The sequence below is a fragment of the Balaenoptera acutorostrata genome, chromosome 10 (genome assembly GCF_949987535.1).
Source record: "Balaenoptera acutorostrata chromosome 10, mBalAcu1.1, whole genome shotgun sequence".
In the NCBI taxonomy this organism is placed as follows: Eukaryota; Metazoa; Chordata; class Mammalia; order Artiodactyla; family Balaenopteridae; genus Balaenoptera; species Balaenoptera acutorostrata.
In genome coordinates this window covers 22,290,691-22,310,597 of record NC_080073.1, presented here as the reverse complement: position 1 = coordinate 22,310,597, position 19,907 = coordinate 22,290,691, and the positions used below count along the sequence as shown (strand labels likewise).

The window sequence follows — 19,907 nt, the reverse complement described above, 5'->3', positions numbered from 1 at the left end:
TGTAACACAAATCACAGTTTCTGTTTGCCTTCTTTCCCCTAAATGTGTGTTTTCTGATCTCTGTGGCTGTGGAGGAGAGGCACTATCTCATGATATAAAGAAATATATACTTTCATGATTACCTCTCAGCTAAACCAATAAAACACCCAGATGACAAGGGCCAGATCCTTGGCTTGGATGATGTGTTTGCACAGAGGAGGAAGCTGAGCAGCTGTATCTCATTCCAGTTCTTCATGGAAGGCATCGATTTGAAAGACTATACTTCCCGGGTAAAAGCCTTGGAATCATTCCACCCTAGTTATTGTTAAACATATTTACAGAACCTATTTAAGCGCTCTTGAGGGGGTAATATACCTCTTTTATTCTCATCATCTTAAAGAATAATATATTAGTCAGATTAGGCTGTATTAAGCTGCAATAACAAACCAGCCCCAACTCTCATTGGCCTAAAACAATGAAGGTTTATTTCTTGATCAAGCAACACGCCCACTGTGGTTCATCAGAGGGGTTGTGTTTGGAGGAGTTACCCAGGAACTAGAACTGCTGGAGCAGCCAATAACCAAAATAGGGGTGGGCATACTATGGTCCATAGGCCAAATCTGGCTCGCCATTTGTTTTTTATAGCTCATGAGCTAAGAATGATCTTTACGGTTTTCAAAGGCTGGGAAAAAATCAAAAGGAGAATATTTGTGACACCTAAAAATTACATGAAATTCAAGTTTCAGTTTCCATGCATAATATTTTATTGGCATACACTCACACTTTTGTTTATGTATTGTTTGTGGTTGCTTTCATATTCCAATAGCAGAGTTTGGTAGTTGCCACAGAGATCAGATGACCAACAAAACCAAACATATTTTCTACCTGGACCTTTATAGAAAAAGTTTGCTGATCCCTGATCTAAAATACTTCTGGTTACCACACCAGCAGGAAGAGAGCCCTGGAGAATCTTCCATAAGGGATTAAAAGCTTGGTATGTAAGTCACACATCACTTCCTTTAACACAGAAATAGTCATATGGACCCACCTCCCACAGGGGAACTAGGAACTACCATAAGCCCAGAGGAAGAGAGCCAGAGATAGTCATGAGAAGCCCTAATGGCCACAACAGCTAAAATTAATAATAGCAAGACTCTTAATAGCAAACACTTGCCTTGTTCTTATACTTCAGGCACTGTTCTAAGTGCACTCCAAGTGTTTACTCATTGATCCTCACAACAACCTCATCATGAAAGTATTATTTTCCCAATTTTACAGATGAGGACGCTAAGAATAGAAAGCTTAAATGTTTTTCCTTAGATAATACAGCTCACAAAGGGTGCAGGCAGCATTTAAATGCAGCCAGTATGGCTCCAAAATCCAATCTCAAATGCTATGCTCTTAACCATCCTACCACACATGGATCCTCTAGGACTTAGGAAAGTCCCAGCCATTGATATCGTAGAGACCACTGCCTTACAAAACCCTTAATAATAGAATTCAACAGACACAAGCAAAATGCTAATTTTGTTTATATAACAGATTTCCATAACACTTGATAACTCACTTAGGAGTTTGAGAGTAATTAGACCATAGACGGAAGTAAAAGCTAATGTCTATGGATTTTCATGTGGTTCTCCTGTGGGTACCAAAGTAAGGACTTAGAATTTAAGATCAATTTAAGACTCAGCAAGAGGACCCACCAGGGATCATCAGAACCTAAAGTGAAAATGTTTCTTTCAGGGGATAGTATTTCACAGTCATTTCTCCCTAGATTATCTCAAATTGTATCTTGATCTTCTTGTCTTTGCTTCTAAGCCAACTCAGGAATGTTGTTCCATAGCATGTATTTTTGTTTAGCTGGAGGAAAAAATGTCATAAAATAGTTATGGTTTAGAGGTGATGGATTTCGGGTCATCACATTGCCTGCTGTCCATTCACGTTTCAATAATGGAGATGGTGTATTATCACCACCCATGTTCCTTTTAACATCCATTACACTTACCCATGCAAGATAATAGAACAATCTCATTTTAAGAGAATTTTTTAAAGTTTATAATTATTATTGGGCTTCCTTTTCAGAGTGTATTACTGCTTGTATGCCATTAAATAAATATCAGGAAGAAACAGAATAAAAATGAATAAAGACATAAGAGCAGATGAGGCAGGGATGCAAAGGAGAAAGCACGTTCGACCACCCATCATTGCACAAACAGTTCAGACATTTGACGGGGGGTCTTGGAGCTTGAAACGTAAATGCCTCCATTTTCCAGCCTTTCAGAATTCTGTCCTTCCATCAAAACTCATGTCAGATGTAACTGTCTCCAGTATTGTCTTTGAAACTGGGTTTCATTTTTTAGGTTAACAATAAGAAGAATGTCAGCTCTTATTTATAGCGGACCTACTGTGTGCTGCTCAGTGTATTAATTACTGTTGATACACAATCTCTAATCCTCACAACATTCCTTAAGTTTGGCATCTTACTTACAAGGGACCAGGGCTTAGAGGTTACATCTTGCTCCAAGTCACCCAGCTAGTAACTCAAATGATGTTGATTATTTCAAATAAGATTTATATATTAATATAATCAACCTTTCATGTCAGTATTTCAGGTAATTTTAAAGAAATTAATATACGTAGAGGTGTGGCTTCTGTAAAACAGGGTTGCCTCTTTCTTTTCAAGGAACTGTTTGCATATTGCTCTCAGCCTTGAAGCCTAGCAATAGAAAAGGAAAACCTGATAAGCTATCACCCAGCTGGATGAGTGATGTTGGTGTAGGGATAGAGTTGGGAGAAATCCTAACAGGATTTAGATTGAGAATGTTGCACCTTAGAGGGGAAGAGTGGATATAGCTATCTTTCTAAGCCTTATTTCATTCCAACTCTTTCCCTAATCACCATAATAGAATTTGACTAGTTTATTTGAGATCATAACCCAGGGAAGCTGAAGGGCACTGATACTGTGATTTAGTTACCAGAAACTTACATCAACATCCAGGGTGAATGTCCCACCCAGCCTTTCAGTGGCTTTCCCTACTGGGCAATAAGCTGTTTCAATGATTGCATTAATTTGCAATGGATTGACAGCAGATCCAGATCAGGCAAACAAATTTGGGGGCAAAAAATACACAGGAGGAGATGTTACATTTTCAACCTTATTTTAATGCAAATTCTCCGGCAGATCTGAGAATAGCGCAATGCCAGTCTGATACCCAAACCATTACTTGGGTTCCCCTCCCTAATGCCATCCAAGGCATCCTGCCCGGAAACAAGTAAAGGTTCTGTAGTATATAAAGATCAGTAAAGATTCAAGAATGTTCTTCTTTTTTTTATTTATTTACTTATGGCTGTGTTGGGTCTTCGTTTCTGTGCGAGGGCTTTCTCTAGTTGCGGCAAGTGGGGGCCACTCTTCATCGTGGTGCGCGGGCCTCTCATTATCGCGGCCTCTCTTGTTGTGGAGCACAGGCTCCAGACGCGCAGGCTCAGTAATTATGGCTCACGGGCCCAGTTGGTCCGCGGCATGTGGGATCCTCCCAGACCAGGGCTCGAACCCGTGTCCCCTGCACTGGCAGGCAGATTCTCAACCACTGTGCCACCAGGGAAGCCCCCAAGAATGTTCTTCTTGTAACCTCATTGGTATATCTTTGAGTAAAATATATTTCCATGTTGTTAGAGCAGTTATTAAAAATGATTTCTACAGTAGGAGTTTGAACATATCCAATGTTTGAGCCATCTTCTTCTTTAAAAACTATAAAGGGGAAATCTAGGGGATGCTTGTTGAGTTTACTGTAGTATACAGTACCTTTAACAGTCTTATCTCAAGGGACTGGTGAGGTCTAAATGTTGTTCCCCCACCACTGGCCTGGGGAAAGAGTAAGGAGATGGGTGTGGGGAATGGTCCATGTTGGTCAAAAGAGGGAAAAAATTTCGAAGAGTCCAATATGTTTCCACAAATAATTCTGATCTAGTCAAAGATAATGATCCCAATAGTATTACTAACAGCAGAATATAGTTTAGTGCCTACTTTAAGCCAAGTATTATTGTAATCAGTCTGTCTGTACTTATTTATTTCTCATACCCATTTAGTCCTCAAAACAACCCTAATAAGTTAATGCTATTATTATCCACATTTTACAGAGGAGAACCTTGAGACATAGAATGGAGAAAAACAGGAAGCTGATTTAGGACTTGAACTTTGCGGCCCTGATTCTACAATATTTTATTTTATTCATTATGCTATACTGCCTAAAACATGGTTGTCTGCCCCAGAATTTGTTTCTTTTTCCTACATTTGTCTATCCTGAATATACCCCAGAACCCTAGGACAGAGGAGATGGTAATTTGTTTAATCTCAAACATAAAAAATCAAGCGGCCATTTTGCCCTCCTTGACCAAGACATGCTTAAAGATCCATCAGTGTCTCTCTTGTCAATGATTTACAAAGACACTTGGAGCTTCCAGTGGGTCAATAAAGCATTTTTAACACAGTCCTAAATATGCATTTCTGACGTCCGCTACAATAGATTCCAAGAGAGCTATTTATAAAGCCTTGATCAAGAAGTCCTACAAAAGTGAATCTCAGAGAAACTGTGCTTTTTCTTACACTGAACAGCTTTTAAAGAAAGGAACCATTTGCAATAAAGTGAAAAGGCAAGGATCCGTATTATCATGTCAATCTTAACATTCCTTAATCACATTTTATTCATGTCCTGTAAAAGTCGGCTTTGACTATAAGCAGATATATCCTGGCTTAACTATTAATGAGGACTGAAGTTTTCTTATGGTTACTCTTAATTGCTATTTCATTTTCCAGTCATTTCACTTAGAATGAAAAGCTTTTCCTTTGTACAGTTTGGCTCTCCCCCACACCAGAGTTCCAAGTTGATTTTTCTGGAAGGTGTATTAGAAGGTCACTTCTTTGCAAAAGCTACATTTATCATTCAAGTTTATTTTCTGAAAAGATCACATAGTGGATACTCAGGAAAAGTTCCCCAAAGAGGATTAATTTATAGTCAGTCTTTCTTCTCTTCTTTTTCTTCTCTTAGTTTCTTCTTTCTTTCTCTTTCATTCTCCCATCTCATTCCTTCCCTTCCTTCTTCCCTCCTCTGCTTCTTCCCTTTATTCCTTCTATCCTTCATTCAGTCATTTAATTATTCAGTAATTTAGCAAATGTGTGAATGTCAACTATTACGCCAGGCACTAGGGATAAAGAAGTAAACAAGATGTGGTCCCTGCCATCACAAGAGTGTCCAGCCCAACAAGATGGACAGTTAGTAAACCAATCATTCCAATTAGGAGACACGCTATAAAAGAAAAGTCTGGCTTACTTAAGTGAGCATACAGTCAGGGGCAAAAGCTAGTCTTTGGGGAAGAGGTTCATTCAGCAAATATCTATAGGCCAGACATGGGCTCAGTAATAGAGTAATGAAACAGAAAACTTGCTGTTCTTGTAGAGATAAGAAAAGTGAAATATTCTTTAAAAATGTCAAAACAATGCATTGTGAATATTATTATGGGATAATTATGTGAGATTGTAGGATCATATAGCAGGGAAATCTAACTTACAATCTTATTCAAGGAGACCACCTGAAGAAGAGTTGAATAGTGAATACAGGGACCCCACCTCCCCCCATAATACAGAGTTTAGACTTAAGTTTAAAAAAAAAAAAAAAAGATAATTCTCTTCCATTTCAACTTTACAATCTCACCCAGCATCTTCTTTCCCAGAAAACTTGGTGTTGTGATAATTTCCAATTGATTGGCTATGCTTGGTCATGGACATGAAACCATCAACACCAAAATATGCTACTGGACGTCAAATTCCCTGGCAGATGAAAAGGATTAGACCTTAGCAATCTCCCACAAGTGCCCATTTTTAAATGGTTGACCCAGTTTATATCTCAGAGCAATCAGGTAGGTTGGTATAAGCTATTTCTATTAGATGTCCATAGATGCCAACCTTCAAGTTTTTAGCCATCTGCCTGCCAATCATTCCTAATCTCATCCTCCCTTTCCATCATGACATGTAATTGTCATCTGTGGGAACTCTGTTTTAAAAGAAATATTATCCTTAGCAATTTATCTTCTTGTGTTTCCTCACTTGTACAGGGCAAGACAGTGATGCATTGAATTGGGAAGGAGGGATCATTGCTGGGAGCATATTGGACTTGGCATTTTTTTTTTTAACTTCTCCAGCTCAGAGAGTGTTGCTGCTGCCAGAAATAATCTTGAAATGCTGTCTTTTTTTTTTCTTTTTGGGTAGTAGGACCTTTCTCTTCCTGTTAAAAATTGGTTTTGATAGTGTACTCAGAGCGCTGACAAATCCAAAAGAAAGAGCAGACAGGGGAAGTGGAGAGCTGCCCGGGGGAGCTTCCCTGCGGGGGACTCTCCCATTGCCATCTGGGGAACCTGGGCAAGGGGAGCGGGAAGCAATGCCACTGTTTTAAAAATTTGCATGGAGGGAGAAGTGGGAAATTGATGTCCATCTAACACAGGTAACTTTTTCAGATTGGCCTGCATTAGTCATATAATTACTGTATTTACCTTCTAATCTGGAAGAACAATGCGACCCCTTACAATGCTAGATTTAGGGTAGAAGGCTAATTTCTTATATTTCATCTTAGGTGTGTTTTCTGTAGACAAAGTGGTGATACAAGCAACAACCTAGAAAGTCTGAATAGCACAGACAAATTCCACACTGGCTTATGTTTGTGACACATTCTCTGCCATTAGCTAGTAGGTTACTTCACCTGTCTTCTTTGCTGGATCTACAGATGCTGAGTGAAATCCAGAAAAGAAGCGAGTTTCCAGAAATCCATAAGCAAGAAAGGAAAGCTCAATTTTCTGAGCACTTAAATGACTTTGCTTTGAGAGGCCATAGATCATCTTGAAATCATTTTGACTTGGATTGAGATAAAATTTAGAATGGACTGGCATTGGTGCCAAAGACTGAAAGACACTTACATGACAAATATTATCATTATGATTCTGCAATAACCTTGGCAGTTAGTTTTGAAAGGACAGTTCAGTAGGTAATTCTTAAAATGCAGATAAAATAGATTTAAAAGAACAATTTTCTAGTTTCCAGAAAGGGTTATGACAAACCTAACTCTTTCCTTTCATGGGGGCCAAAGCTGGGAAAATTTTGATTTCCAGTCTCCTTTTTGAAGCAGCCAGCTGATGAGGCCAGTAGGTAAATAAGACTATAGTCAGTTCCAGAGAATCTTGAAAAGTTTTATCCCTGTGGTTATTATGGAAGTCCAGAAATGTATTTCTTTTCACAGAATTTGATCAGCCTCTCACTATGTCCTGGGTGGACCAAATAAATGTGGGCTTCTGATATAGCCAAGAAATAAAAAAACACATAGAAATTGGAAAGGGGGAGTATATCTTACCAGCTTGCTATACACTACCATAGCAAAGACATCTAAGCTTCTCGAAAAACTGTAAGTTCCATGTTAAATAATTGTGCAATAATCCATGACAGATTTGTAATTCATTTTTCATCTGGTTCCATCATCCATCTATCCAATAAATACGTGTCATTTGATATTAGCTTTAGAGCTGATCATCAGCAAAGTACAGTTGTTTTCACTTTTTCCTTAGCAGAGGAACTCCTTTGAAGGATTACACTGAATGTTAAAATAAACATTTAAATAAAACATTGAAGTACTATACTGAATATTAAAAATAAAGTATCTAGAGTTGCTTTCTCCTTTCCTCCAGTGATATAACTGAGCCCCCTCAGATAATCTATGAAGCCCCACTAGCCATAACTTGAAGACTTCTGATCAAAGGACCGCAGATGTGAGCCTTTTCCTATCAAAGATCTAATTTTCTTTTTGTCATTACAAGTCAGTGGACCAGGCTTTCGTAGTTAGAATAGATTGAGAGGTTAAATTTCTCTGATTGACTATGGGTAGGTCAGTCACAAGCGTAAACCTTGGGAATCAGGAGATTTGGGTATGACAGGGCCAATCAGACTTTCTAAATGGCAGGGTCCTGTGGTCCTCTGAGACCTGGTTCTGGGCTCCGCATTGGTGTACCTGAGCAGCAGGTGTAATTGGAGCCATAGTTCAACTTGTCAAGACCAGATGAGCTTGTTATTTAGAGCGACACCCCTGGCTTCCAGTGTGCAAATCCATCATCCGTGAGCCTGAGGAAGATGTGGTCTGGGGTCATTGACTTTATTTGCAGGGTTTTAATGAAAATGGAGCACTTGTCAATTTCCAGTCCCTTTTCAGAGGAATGGCAGTATGGGTGCCAGGGTGGGACTGGGGAAAGAACATATATATGGGGTCAGAGGATCTGAATTCTGGTCCGGATGCTGCCAGGTACTTGCTAAGTAAAATGTGAGCAAGTGTTTAAGCTGCTCTCGATCTCAGTTGCCTCCTCTGTAAAAGGTAATCATAAGCTCATTGGGCTTTCGAGAGCATATAGTAAATTGAAGGTTTATACAGTATCTACCATGATGTCAGTTACATAGTAAAGAGTCAATAAATGGTTAACTCCTATAATACTATTATTATCACCATTAGTTTTATGGCTGTGTCATTTGGCTGCTTTAAGTCTGCATCCTCACTAAAAAGTACGGATAACAATCGTCCTATTTCCATCTTTGAACAATTTTGCCATTTAAATGAAATATGTACTAAAAGTACTTTTGAAATTCTAATAATGATACAATGTTTAATGGAAAACAATACAAATACCTGTCCTTGAGGAAATTACATTCCAGTGGGGAACACACAATAAGTACAATAAATAAATAAATTATATGCTGTATTTGAAAGTTACAGGTACCCTGGTGGTGGAGTGTGGGGTGGGGGATGGTGCAGAGCAAAGTGAGATCATGCGTGCTGGCTAAGGGAATTATGACTTCAGTAGGGTGGTCAAATGTGCCTCCGATAAAATAACATTTGGGAAAAGATATGGAAGAGGTGAGAATGAGCCAGAGATCCACTAGAAGACTGTCCTAGGTGGTACCTAGTTCAGCTTGTCGAGACTGTTCTTCAGAGCAGCCCTCAAAAGGGATCACGCTTGCCATGTTCAGCCAATAACCTGCAAGGAGACCAGTGCCCCAGGATAGGATGGTGTTGTGTTTAAATTCTTCCCTCCCTCCTGTCTTCCCTCCCTCTGCTCCTTTTTTTCAGTGTTTCCTAAGTGCTCACCATGTACAGGCTGGACACACATCCCTTATAGTAATTTGTAGACAGTGGTTGCTTCATAAATGCTTGAGGAATTACTGCCAACTGAATCCTAAATGGCAAGGATCCTAAATGTTATGGGTCCATTCTTGTCAAATGAAAAAACATCCTTCCTGAATGCAAAACTTGATGTTAGGAAAGTTAATTCCTGGTTTCTGATCACTTGGAGTATCTTTTGTGTCCCTGGAGAACTGGCTTAGCTGGTGTCCTGTGGGCTGGAAAGATCCAGCTGAATCTCAGTGACATTTGACACACCCAGCAGAGCACCTGTTAAGAACCTAGCAGACAGTGGCATACACTAAGTTGCCACTAAATTCTGACGAATGCATGGCTGACCTGTAACGATTAAGTGAAACCATATGCCTCGGTCTGTAATTTGAGATTCCATCTAAAGCACATGATGATGTTCTCCAGTGATCCTTTCTATCACTTTTGGGTGAGATCTGGACTGGGGAAATGACTGCACAACTAGATTTTCTATTCATCCCCCTTGAGAGGAGCAGGTGCTGGGAAGGAGAGCTCATTTCTGGGCAGTTTTCTCGCCACTGCAGTTTCTGTACCACTGGAGTGTCTGTTGCTTATCATTAGTAGGAGCACAGAGAATTCTAAATGCAAAGATAACACAGGGGTGAGCTCCCCAAATATAATGCATTTAAATCTGGTAGCATCTTTATTTTGTGTTAGCTCCAGGCATTCACTACTCCGCTGCCTCTCTGTGCATACAGCCGGGAAGTGTTGCCTCTTGAGGGCTCTTCATTGGTGCTCTTTGTTGCATTTAAAGAGTACTGCTGTGATGCTTGTCTTCTCCAAGATGAGACATCCCTTGTACATAATCTTGTATGCATGTATATATACATGTTATGGGAGAGAATCCCACAGTAACTGTACCTCATAGAAACTCTTCCTTTTATTTCTCTCACTTTCCCCAACCCCTTCGCACATACCCTCACATGCCTGAATGCCCACTGAATTATTTCTAATCAGTGTCCTGATTCTTTCTCTCTTGCCAGAAGGAGGGACATGTGAAGTGATCGCTGCACACAGATGTTGTAATAAGAACCGTATTGAGGAGCGATCACAAACAGTCAAGTGTTCCTGTCTACCCGGGAAAGTGGCTGGAACGACAAGAAACCGACCTTCCTGTGTCGATGGTAAGTAGCTGGCTTTACCCCTCTCTCTAGGAGTTCATCTGCGTCGTTACTGTGCATAATATATATGTTTTGTTTCATCTAAATATGGTTCAGGATAATGAAGAAGGTGCATCCAAAGTGCTGCAAAGTTAGACAAACGCCAGCCCTCCGCATAGAGTTTGAATTCTTGTTTCTCTGGCTTTGGCATTTTCAAATAGCTGTTGGTTGACCATTGTGTAGAGAAGATAAGGTAAAGGAATCTTTTCAAGTCTATAATTTTGAGGGTCCAACTCATTTGGGAATTGATTTTGGATCGAGGTTATGTACGATTATGATGATGATGATAATGGTAGTAAAAAAATAATACCTAACATTCATTCAACACATATTTAATGAGCATATACTATATGCCAGGCACTGCTCTAGGGGTTCACATACATTCATGAACAGATAGAAGTGCCCTGAGAGTTCACCATGTACCAAACCCTGTCCCAAACATTTCTAATGCATTGTTTTATTTACTCATCCCAACACCCCCATCTTTGTTATCTATTGCTATGTAACAATTTATGCCCTCCCCCCAAAAGTTAGCAGCTTTAAAAGGCAAACATTGTCTCACAGTTTCCATGGATCAGGAACTTAGCTTAGCTGGATGGTTCTGGCTTAGGGTCCCTTCTGTGGTTTCAGTCAAGATCTGAAGGCTTGACTGATGCTGGAGGGTGGTTTTAAGATGGCTCGTTCACAGAACTGTTGGCAGGTGGCCTCTGCTCCCTGCCACATGGACCTCTCCAAAGGAGCTGGGTGTCCTCACAACATGGCAGCAGCTTCGCCCAGAGTGAGTGATCCAAGAGAACAATGTAGAAGCCACAGTGACCTTTTCTTTTATGATAGAGGCTCAGAAGTTATCCTTCATTGTTTTCACAATATCATATTGGTTATATAAGTCAACCCTATCTGTTCAGCATGGGAGTGGATGAAAAGGGCTTGAAAACCTAGAGACGGGGACCCCTGGGGCAGATACACTTTCCCTCCCATTTTAAACATGAAGGAAACTGAGGCTTAGAAGGGTTAATCACTATTCCATTGATCCCATGACTGATAAGTTGTAGCTCTACTAACTCTTGAGATGAAAGTAACTGACTCTAATCCCAAGTCTTGACCACCATCTTTAAACAATTTTATATGCCTGTCAAACAGAGAGTCCAAAGTTCAAAGGGATCACAAATATCTTTCCCCATCTTTGTCTTTCATAATTTTAGAGCCAGATGTGAGCTGATATTCAAATTCTTCGTAAGAAAATCAGGACTCAGAGAAGTGACTCACTTGCTCAGGTCACAAAGCAGGAATTAGAAACTAAATCTCTTGACTTAGGGTCCATGATCCTACCTCTAGATACAGAGGGGGAAGGACACCTTCTAGATTGACTCATGTTATGTATTTTCATTATGAATTATGAGGTGATTAGAAAGGAAACACACACAAGCTAGACCAATAAAGGGGAAATTATTTTTTTTAAGAAAATAGAGGAATCCTGGGAAACCCAGTTACAGGAAATTCAGCCAAATTTCATAGGATTCATAAACTATTTAGGCAGCTGCCATTCTTGTTTTCTTTGTTTTTGTTCTTTCTTTCCCTCATTCTCCTCTCTGTAGACTGGTTCCCTCTTCAAGGATTTTAACTTTTGCCCTCCCACAACTTAGGGGTTTGTGTGAAGCTTTTATTTCTGTGGTACCAACTCTGATCTCACTCAGCATCATGGTATAATCCAAGTATACTTGACTCACTTCCTGTATCTTAAATGCCTTCTCCAAAAAGACTGAATGTGATTGACCCAGCTTGGGCCATCTGTCAATCTTTGCCCAATTGGCCACACCCAGAGGGACTAGCTCATAGGGCACTCTGTACCATGGGAAGGTCGAGCTGTTTTTAAAATGATGTGAAAAATCAAGGTTTAAGAATACACTGTGATCAGTGGTTCTCAATCAGGCCAATTCTCAGGGGCCATTTGGTGTAGACATTAGTGTCTGAGACTAGAGGGGTTCTCCTGGTGTCAGGTGTGTAGAAGCCAGGAAAGCTGCTAACCGTCCTACAATGCACAGGACAGCTCCCACAGCAGAGTATTATCCCACCCCCAGTGTCAGTGGAGCTGAGGTTGAGAAACTTGCACCATGATAATTTACTTATTCTAGATCACAGAAGGTGATCTAGAATAAGTAAGGTGTATAGTAAGGCACCTCTAGTCTAACTGCTTGCAGGGAAGGCAAGCAGTTAGACTAGAAAAGCCATTGCACCCTCTTACAGGAAGCAACTCTTGGCCCTAGAAGCCAATAAACATTATAAAACCATGATGATTTCTCCTAGTCTCCGCCAAAGAAAGCATTGAGCCTGTTAACTATAAATCTCCATTTTGTTTCCAGTTCATTTCTATCACTAATGATCTAGAAATAGAATTGCCTTCAGGATTTGGGTGGAAGACACAAAGGCAATGCATTGTCTATGCTGGCAGAGGGGGAAATGGCATTTGGCTGTAAGTTTCTGTGAGAGATTAAGCCACATAGTGGTAACATTTTGTCTCTCAGAACAAGTTTGTTTGACTTTGGAAACTCTGAGCCTTTGGTTTAGGCAGGAGAGCTATTAGTGTCTGTCTTCTGAGCAAAAGTCAATAAAGTATAGAGTATTCTATAGTCTTATGCTGATTGTTTATAATTTCCATAGTATTCTACTCCTCCAGAATCTTGGAATCCATTGGCACGTGTGGGAAAAGTCTATGTGTTACTTCGATCAAAACTCTTTTTATGGCCTAGATCTCTACATGCAAATTAAATATGAAGTGGGTATATAAATTAACAATTCCAGTGTAGTTATTAAGACCACGAACTGTGAAATTAGGCAGACATGAGTGGAATCCCAGCTGTACCAGTTACTAATAGAATGACCTTGGGCAAGTCACATTTGCTTCCTAACCTGTTTCCTCATCTGTAAAATGGGAATGATAATTGTTTCTGCTTCATGGGGTTGTGGTGAGAACTAAGGAAATCATGTGTATAATGTGCTTTGCATAATGTCTGGGTCTCCTCAAGTGCTCACTGAATGATGGTATCAATTTCCTATCTTACTAATAATTGTGGGTAATGCTTAGAAACAGACATTATTTTATGAAGTTTTGATTCATATTAATTCAATACAGAGGCATTTTAGCCACTATCTTTTGTGGGAACTGCTTCAAACTATTTACCCTGGATATCATTAATGATGGTAAGTCTTCTTCAGGAATGTATGTTCATTATAGGAATTTTGAGGAATACAGAAGTACATCCATACATTAAAGTCACCCATAATATTACTGCTCAGAGATTATCGTCGCTTTGTAAGAAAATAAGTATATGTTCTTTGAGGTTTAACCCATCATTAAAGAGAAACTCACAAAGTAGGTATTTTATTGAACTAAAATGTTATAGTAGTATCTGATCAACAGCTTGTTCCCTTTAATATGAACATTTTCCAGCTTAATACATACTCTTAAAGAACATTATTGTTAATAACTACATAGGATTTCGGGGGGTGGGTACACCACCATTTATCTAACTATTGCCTCCACTTTGGCACATTTATGATGTGTCGTGCATTTCCCTTTCTCATTTTAAGAATGGATAGAAACCAGTTTCTCTCTGTGATAGCAGTTGACAATCCATATATCACGTTTGTCCTAAACATATTTTGTTCTACATAGTGCATTTCCCATGGTAAGTGTTCCAGTTGCTGTTATCTGCTTTTCTTTGAAATGGCAGGTCAGTTGCCTTTTTACAGTGCTTCCAAAAACAGAGGCACAGCTTGATTTTTTAAAAAGCTTATATTGGTTTGTTTTAAGATTCACAATCTGAGACCAGATTGTTTAAAATGGGACATAAATTTTGCAATATCATCTTAGCAACTTATTCAAAAATATAATACATGATATTTGGAGAGGTTTTTAAGGAGTGAACTTTTAGTTTAAAAGTGATACTCTGTCGCCTAATTGAAAATACCAAGAAAACATACTCAACAACTTAAATTTTGGCATAGTCATTTGCAAATATTTTAGAAAGCATTATACTGTTGGATGTGTGTGTAGCACTACTCTGAGGGAATATAGGTTGTTACACTAGAATTCACATGATATTGTGTTTTATTAATTTCTATAACTCAAAATAGATGGGAGACACCTTACTCAATATCTTTGGTTGAGACAAACTAAAAATATAATGTACAGTCTTTTTGTAATCTCCAATTACTTTCCAGGGACTAAATTTAAAATAAAATACTCATACACAAGAAGACGATGACTCAAACATAATTATTTATTTAAGGGAAGAATTTTTCCAAGCAGATGATGTAAGACAAATGAAAATGAATTTCTCGGGGGCTTGTGAAATTATACTTTATTATTCTAATTGATCTATAGTGGCATAAAAAGAGTATCAATCTCAAAGTTTTAAAAATAATTGAATATAAACAGTAATAATAACGATAACAATAATAAAAATAATGGCTAACATTTTCTTGAATTCTTACCATGTACCACTTTTCTAAGTCCTTCAAGTTTGTATATTCATTTAATTCTAACCCCAACTTCATAAGGTGTAGCCTTCTATTATTTCCATTTTACTTGCCAGGAAACTGAGGCACAGAGATTGGCTGTAAGATTGCTCGAAATCTGATAGCCAGTAGTGGCAGAGCCAAAAGACCCACCTGGGCTGTCTGACTCCAAGGTGCCCATTTATCAAACATAGGCGAACCAGGATCAAACATAAACACAAGTTATATTCTAAAGGCTTTCTTGCCAGATGCCAAAATATCTGGGTGAGAAGAGAAAGAAAGTCCGGCCATGTGGATACTTGCAGAAACATTCAGTACTTTGGGCAATACCTGCCCCTTCCCTTTCTGTGTCTTAGAGATGGTTGCTTGATTACCCTTCCTAAGGTCATTGTCATTGAGCAATTAGAAACATTTTTGTAAATAATGGTTTCAGTTTTGGAGAAAGATTGAAGTGTCATTGTTTAAGGCATGGGGGGATAAAATGACTGTTTGATGGGGAAATTTTCGTGCAGTTTTCTCTATTTAGGATTTTATTCTCATGTACTTTATGTATATATCCAACTTAGACAAATATGTGAAAAAAAAATCACTACAACTACTGCTTAGTAGAGGAGGTCTTAATTCACTGTGGATTTTTAGCATCAATCTAATTAAGAAAAATCTCCATGATAAGTTGATAGGCCTTCCCTTCTCATTCAGTGTAACTTGTGACTATTTCTATGACTGATTGCTAGCAGATTTTACCTGGTATTCTTGTTTACTTAGACTGGATTACCAACCAGAGAGAGCAAGAAGAGACCAGCTCACATCACAAAACTTTCTAAGTTTGATAGATATGGAAATCCCAGATTATTTTGTTTTTAACCATCAGTGTACAGTTAATATAATGAAAAAGGCATCATACTCCTGGCTATTTCCGTGAAGAAAACCCCCCACAATATATCAGGATAATTTGTTCCTGACTTATCATGACTTAGTTTCCAAGACGAGCAAAAGAGACAAAAGGAAAGATACACAAAACTTAGACCCAGGAAAACAAACAGAATAACAGGGAAGGAGACCCACAGTCAGTGAGATAGAGGGATGTAAAAAAGGAGCATGGGAAAGAGAAACTAGAGAGAAAGGGATAAAAGAGAGAGAGAAGACAATGGACGCTTAGAAGGAATATTAAAACACCTACCCATAAAATGACTTCATTCATTTTTCCAAACAACTTGTTTGTATTCAGTCTCACAGCGTATAACTAATTTTAACAAAATAAAGTGTATTTCATAGGTTGAGACTTTTTTTTTCAAGTTGCATTATTTGAGATTCCAGTACCAGAATCTTTATAAAAATTGCTTCTGAAGATTGCTCCTTTGGAAAATACATAATAAAATTTTCTTGACCGCATACCATTGTATTCCTTAGAGACAGTCATGATAGAGAAAAAGGTCTGAGAATTGAAGGAAATTCAAAATTCAGCAACAGTTTTCTGTAGAATAGCATGAAGTATGTATGAGAAATATTGCATATAATATAGCCCCTTCTTAGCCTTCTAAATTAGGATAGCATATTAAAGGCTCTGAGAAGTTCTGCAGACAAGAAACTTATAGAACTTTAGTCCAGTATTTCCCAAACATTTTTGATCACAGAGGCTTCTCCTATGTAACACTTATTCATAGCCTGCAGACCCAATGTTCCATGAAATGGACTTCAAGCCATGCTGGTATTAGATTATATGGACTGTGTTTTTGTTTCCAGGAAAGCTTTTTAGGTCTTCCAACACCAACTGATAATTCCTTTGCCCCTAGCTCAGTGTCTTTCCTAAGACTGGCTGACCAAACACTGCACAACAGGTCCTGGTAGTAATGAGATTTATAATATTTCAGGGACACGTCAGGCTCAACTGCAGTTCGGAAATCATCTAGAGACCTTCCAGAGAAATACAGTATGGAAAAGTTAAAGCCCTTATTTTTATTCACGCATATTAACATTTTAGGGAGCAGGGAAGATGACCTATTTTGGTTCTGCCGTTTGTTATTTGTCGTCCACACATAATAAAAGACCAAAATAACGAAATACTGTAGTGGATTAGGGCCACATGTGACAGTAGCTGTCTATGTATGGTTCCTTCATTACCATCTCTGTTTAAAACTTGCCTTGTTCTTTCAAGGCAGACTCTGGCTTGTTTAACAGACAGAAGGCTGAGCTCAACTGGCTTCATCATGAGGCATTGCTGAAAGGAGATTTTACTGTTCTTGTTACAGGAAGGTCCTTTATAGCATCATTAGTAAAATTGTGACATTTTCAGGCACAATTTCTGAATTTTATGTAAATTTTCTTTTGCTCCCCTACTTGGCACCTCTTCCTGCCCAGGTATGTAAGGGATCCAAGTGTACATTAGTAAGTGGAATGAGAGGAAGGGTGTATAAGAACTGACATAGCTTTTTAGACTGTCTAATAAAAGGGCTGTCTCTCTGTTTGTTCCTTGTCAGAATAAAGAGAGTGGGAATTCAGTCTTCAGATATTCCCATACCTCTAGGAGTGGGTGTCCCTTTTTTTTTCAGTTTAAGGCAGTAAGTTCCAACTGACAGCCCACTGGCAGAAACTACCATCAGACCTATTCCTTAGGTTGGCAGAGTCATGGGAAAATTGACTTTGCTTTCTCTTTGATGGGACACTCCAGTTTCCCACAGGCCTCACCACTCCCTATTATGCACCTGGCTCTAGCACATTGATGTCAATTACCTGATCCCTGAAGACAGTGGAATGTATGGTTTCTGGCTCACAGAGTCATTTTCCTACTCTTCTCAAGTTAATATGCAAATTAATTTGTTGGAAAAAATTTGCTCTTTGATATAAAAGTAATAACCTCATGTAAATGCAAATACATGTATCCAAAAACAGCAAAGAATGGATCAAAATAAGAGTAATCCTCCCTCTCCTCCCCTTTCCTACTAATCCTCTCGCATCTTAGTCGCCAGAGGGAACTGTCATTACCAGATTTCTGTGCATCCTTACAGATAATATCTATGCACATGCAGGCCTATGGATACACAACATATAAAACTCAATAAATCAAAATGGTGTCACAGTATAAGAAAAAGGTCTTAACTTATATTTTTTAGCATAAGAAAGTGTCTTGAATACTTCACTCTTTCAGTAAAAGCATGGCTGGTAAACATGGAAAAAGTGCTCAACATCACTCAAGTGAAGAAATGTAAATTAAACCCTGAAATGTAATGTTTCATCAGTCAAATATATGCAGAGATGAAAAGTTTAGTAATACCCAGTATTAAGGAGGGAGGAGAGGAAAATTACATATATATATCATACTCAGTGATAAATGGCTTACAAACTCAATTAGTTAACCACTTTTCTTTATTTGGTTCAGCAAAAGAGAAGAAGATAAATAGGAAATTTTGTAATGAGACTGGATGTTTGGGGAGCATAATACAAATCGCATGCATTACAACTCCTTACGGTGATTTTATTTAGCTATAGTTCTTAGACATATAATTCACAACAGGATTTCCTCAACAGGATTGGGTCAAGAATCTAGACATCATCTAAGAAATCCTCTAAGGATTTTGATGTCCTTTCCAGGGGGAAAACCTAATATGAAAGTATATTTAATGCAAATACTTGGACCTATATATAGTAAGTCCCATTGTAAAGCCCATCTTTGTAGCCACTGGAGAAATACAAAACTCTCTGCACAAACATTTGTCATGGTGTGTGTGTGTAATTATCATGTAGCACATCCCAAATCTTTGTCAGTTATCTAGTTGGAATGTACTTGGTTACACAGAATTCCAAATTCATCAACAAGAAATTTTCCCTAACACAGCTCCAAAGTCATTGATTTCCATTTATCTACAAAGAGCTCAGGTGTTTTCAAAGACCTGTTCTTGTCTGATATGAGAGCACCTTTGATCAATTCTTGTTTATTTTCAAAAAGGGGAAAAAATGTTCTAAATCTGAGTCAGCTCCTCATGCCTCTAGCTGGGCTCCAGCCTAGATAAGGCAAGATTTCAGGGTCCTGTGTCACTGATGTGCTGTCCATATGAATAACGAGCAAGGCTGGTGAGTTATTTCACACTTCTAGGAAAATCTATAGCCCTGTCCATCTGCAATAGCACTGGAAGCTGCTGAGGGTATCGGTCCATTTCTATGTGGAAGATTCTGATAACTTCACCTAAGGAAGTGATAAAACTTATGTCCCCTTCTGAGGCTCATGTAGAAATTTATGCAGATGAGTACTATTTTGAAAAATTAATAATGTATTCTTCCATCCTCTCAAGCTCCTTGAATTTTTGAGGTCCTACTCCCAGCCCAAACAGCAAGATATAAATTACCCACTGACCAGAGAATAGAGGCCCAAATAATATTTAGTGTTTAAGTTCAAAAGTCATTCAGAAACTCAGGTAGAAAATTGAAGGATTAGGATTTTTTTTGCCCCCAAACTAATATGGATGCCATGAGCCCAGGGAGGGAGAAAAGGAGAACCACATGAGTAGGAAAAATGTGGTCCACTCGAGCAAAGGCTATCTGTCACTACTGCCAGAGAGATGTGTTACCACCTATGGACCCATCTCTCCAGCTGCCAGTGGAGAAAGCACTTTACACAATAACTCAAGACACTCTTCATATCCTTTTGGTTGCCTTCCAGTGGAGATGATCCACGAATAGCAGCTAGCATGTTGCACACTGCTAGTCCAACAGGAGTCATAACCACCAGTGTCCTAAGGCCTCCTTAGCCTTCCACCCTGCATAGGTGAACCCCAGGAAGTGATAAAAGGAACCTAGGGTCCTTAATTGGTGGGGTGGATATAGAAAGGAAATTCCACACACCAACTACACAAGACCAGATGGAGTCAAGATCTCCAGCTGAGCTAGGACATTGGTAGAAAACTCTCACCTTCCCCAGTGCATCTATTTTATTTATAATCCCTGATACTATTTGGTATTTTCATCATTGCTTCATTTAAAAGACTTAATGGTAAAATTTAATGGATTCAAATTCAATGTCAGC

The 19,907-nt window shown here is 38.8% G+C and overlaps 1 protein-coding gene across 3 annotated transcripts in view; it reads left to right on the top strand.

Annotated features, from left to right (window-relative positions):
* The window catches only part of TAFA1 (TAFA chemokine like family member 1), a 501,884-nt gene that overhangs the window by 383,544 nt on the left and 98,433 nt on the right, over positions 1–19,907 (top strand). For 2 of the 3 annotated variants that reach the window (XM_007192420.3, XM_007192422.3), the window contains one exon: positions 10,196–10,336. In XM_007192420.3, coding sequence (XP_007192482.1) covers positions 10,196–10,336 — 141 coding nt within the window. The remainder of the gene's footprint in view (positions 1–10,195; positions 10,337–19,907) is intronic. The other variant, XM_007192421.2, reaches the window with a different exon arrangement.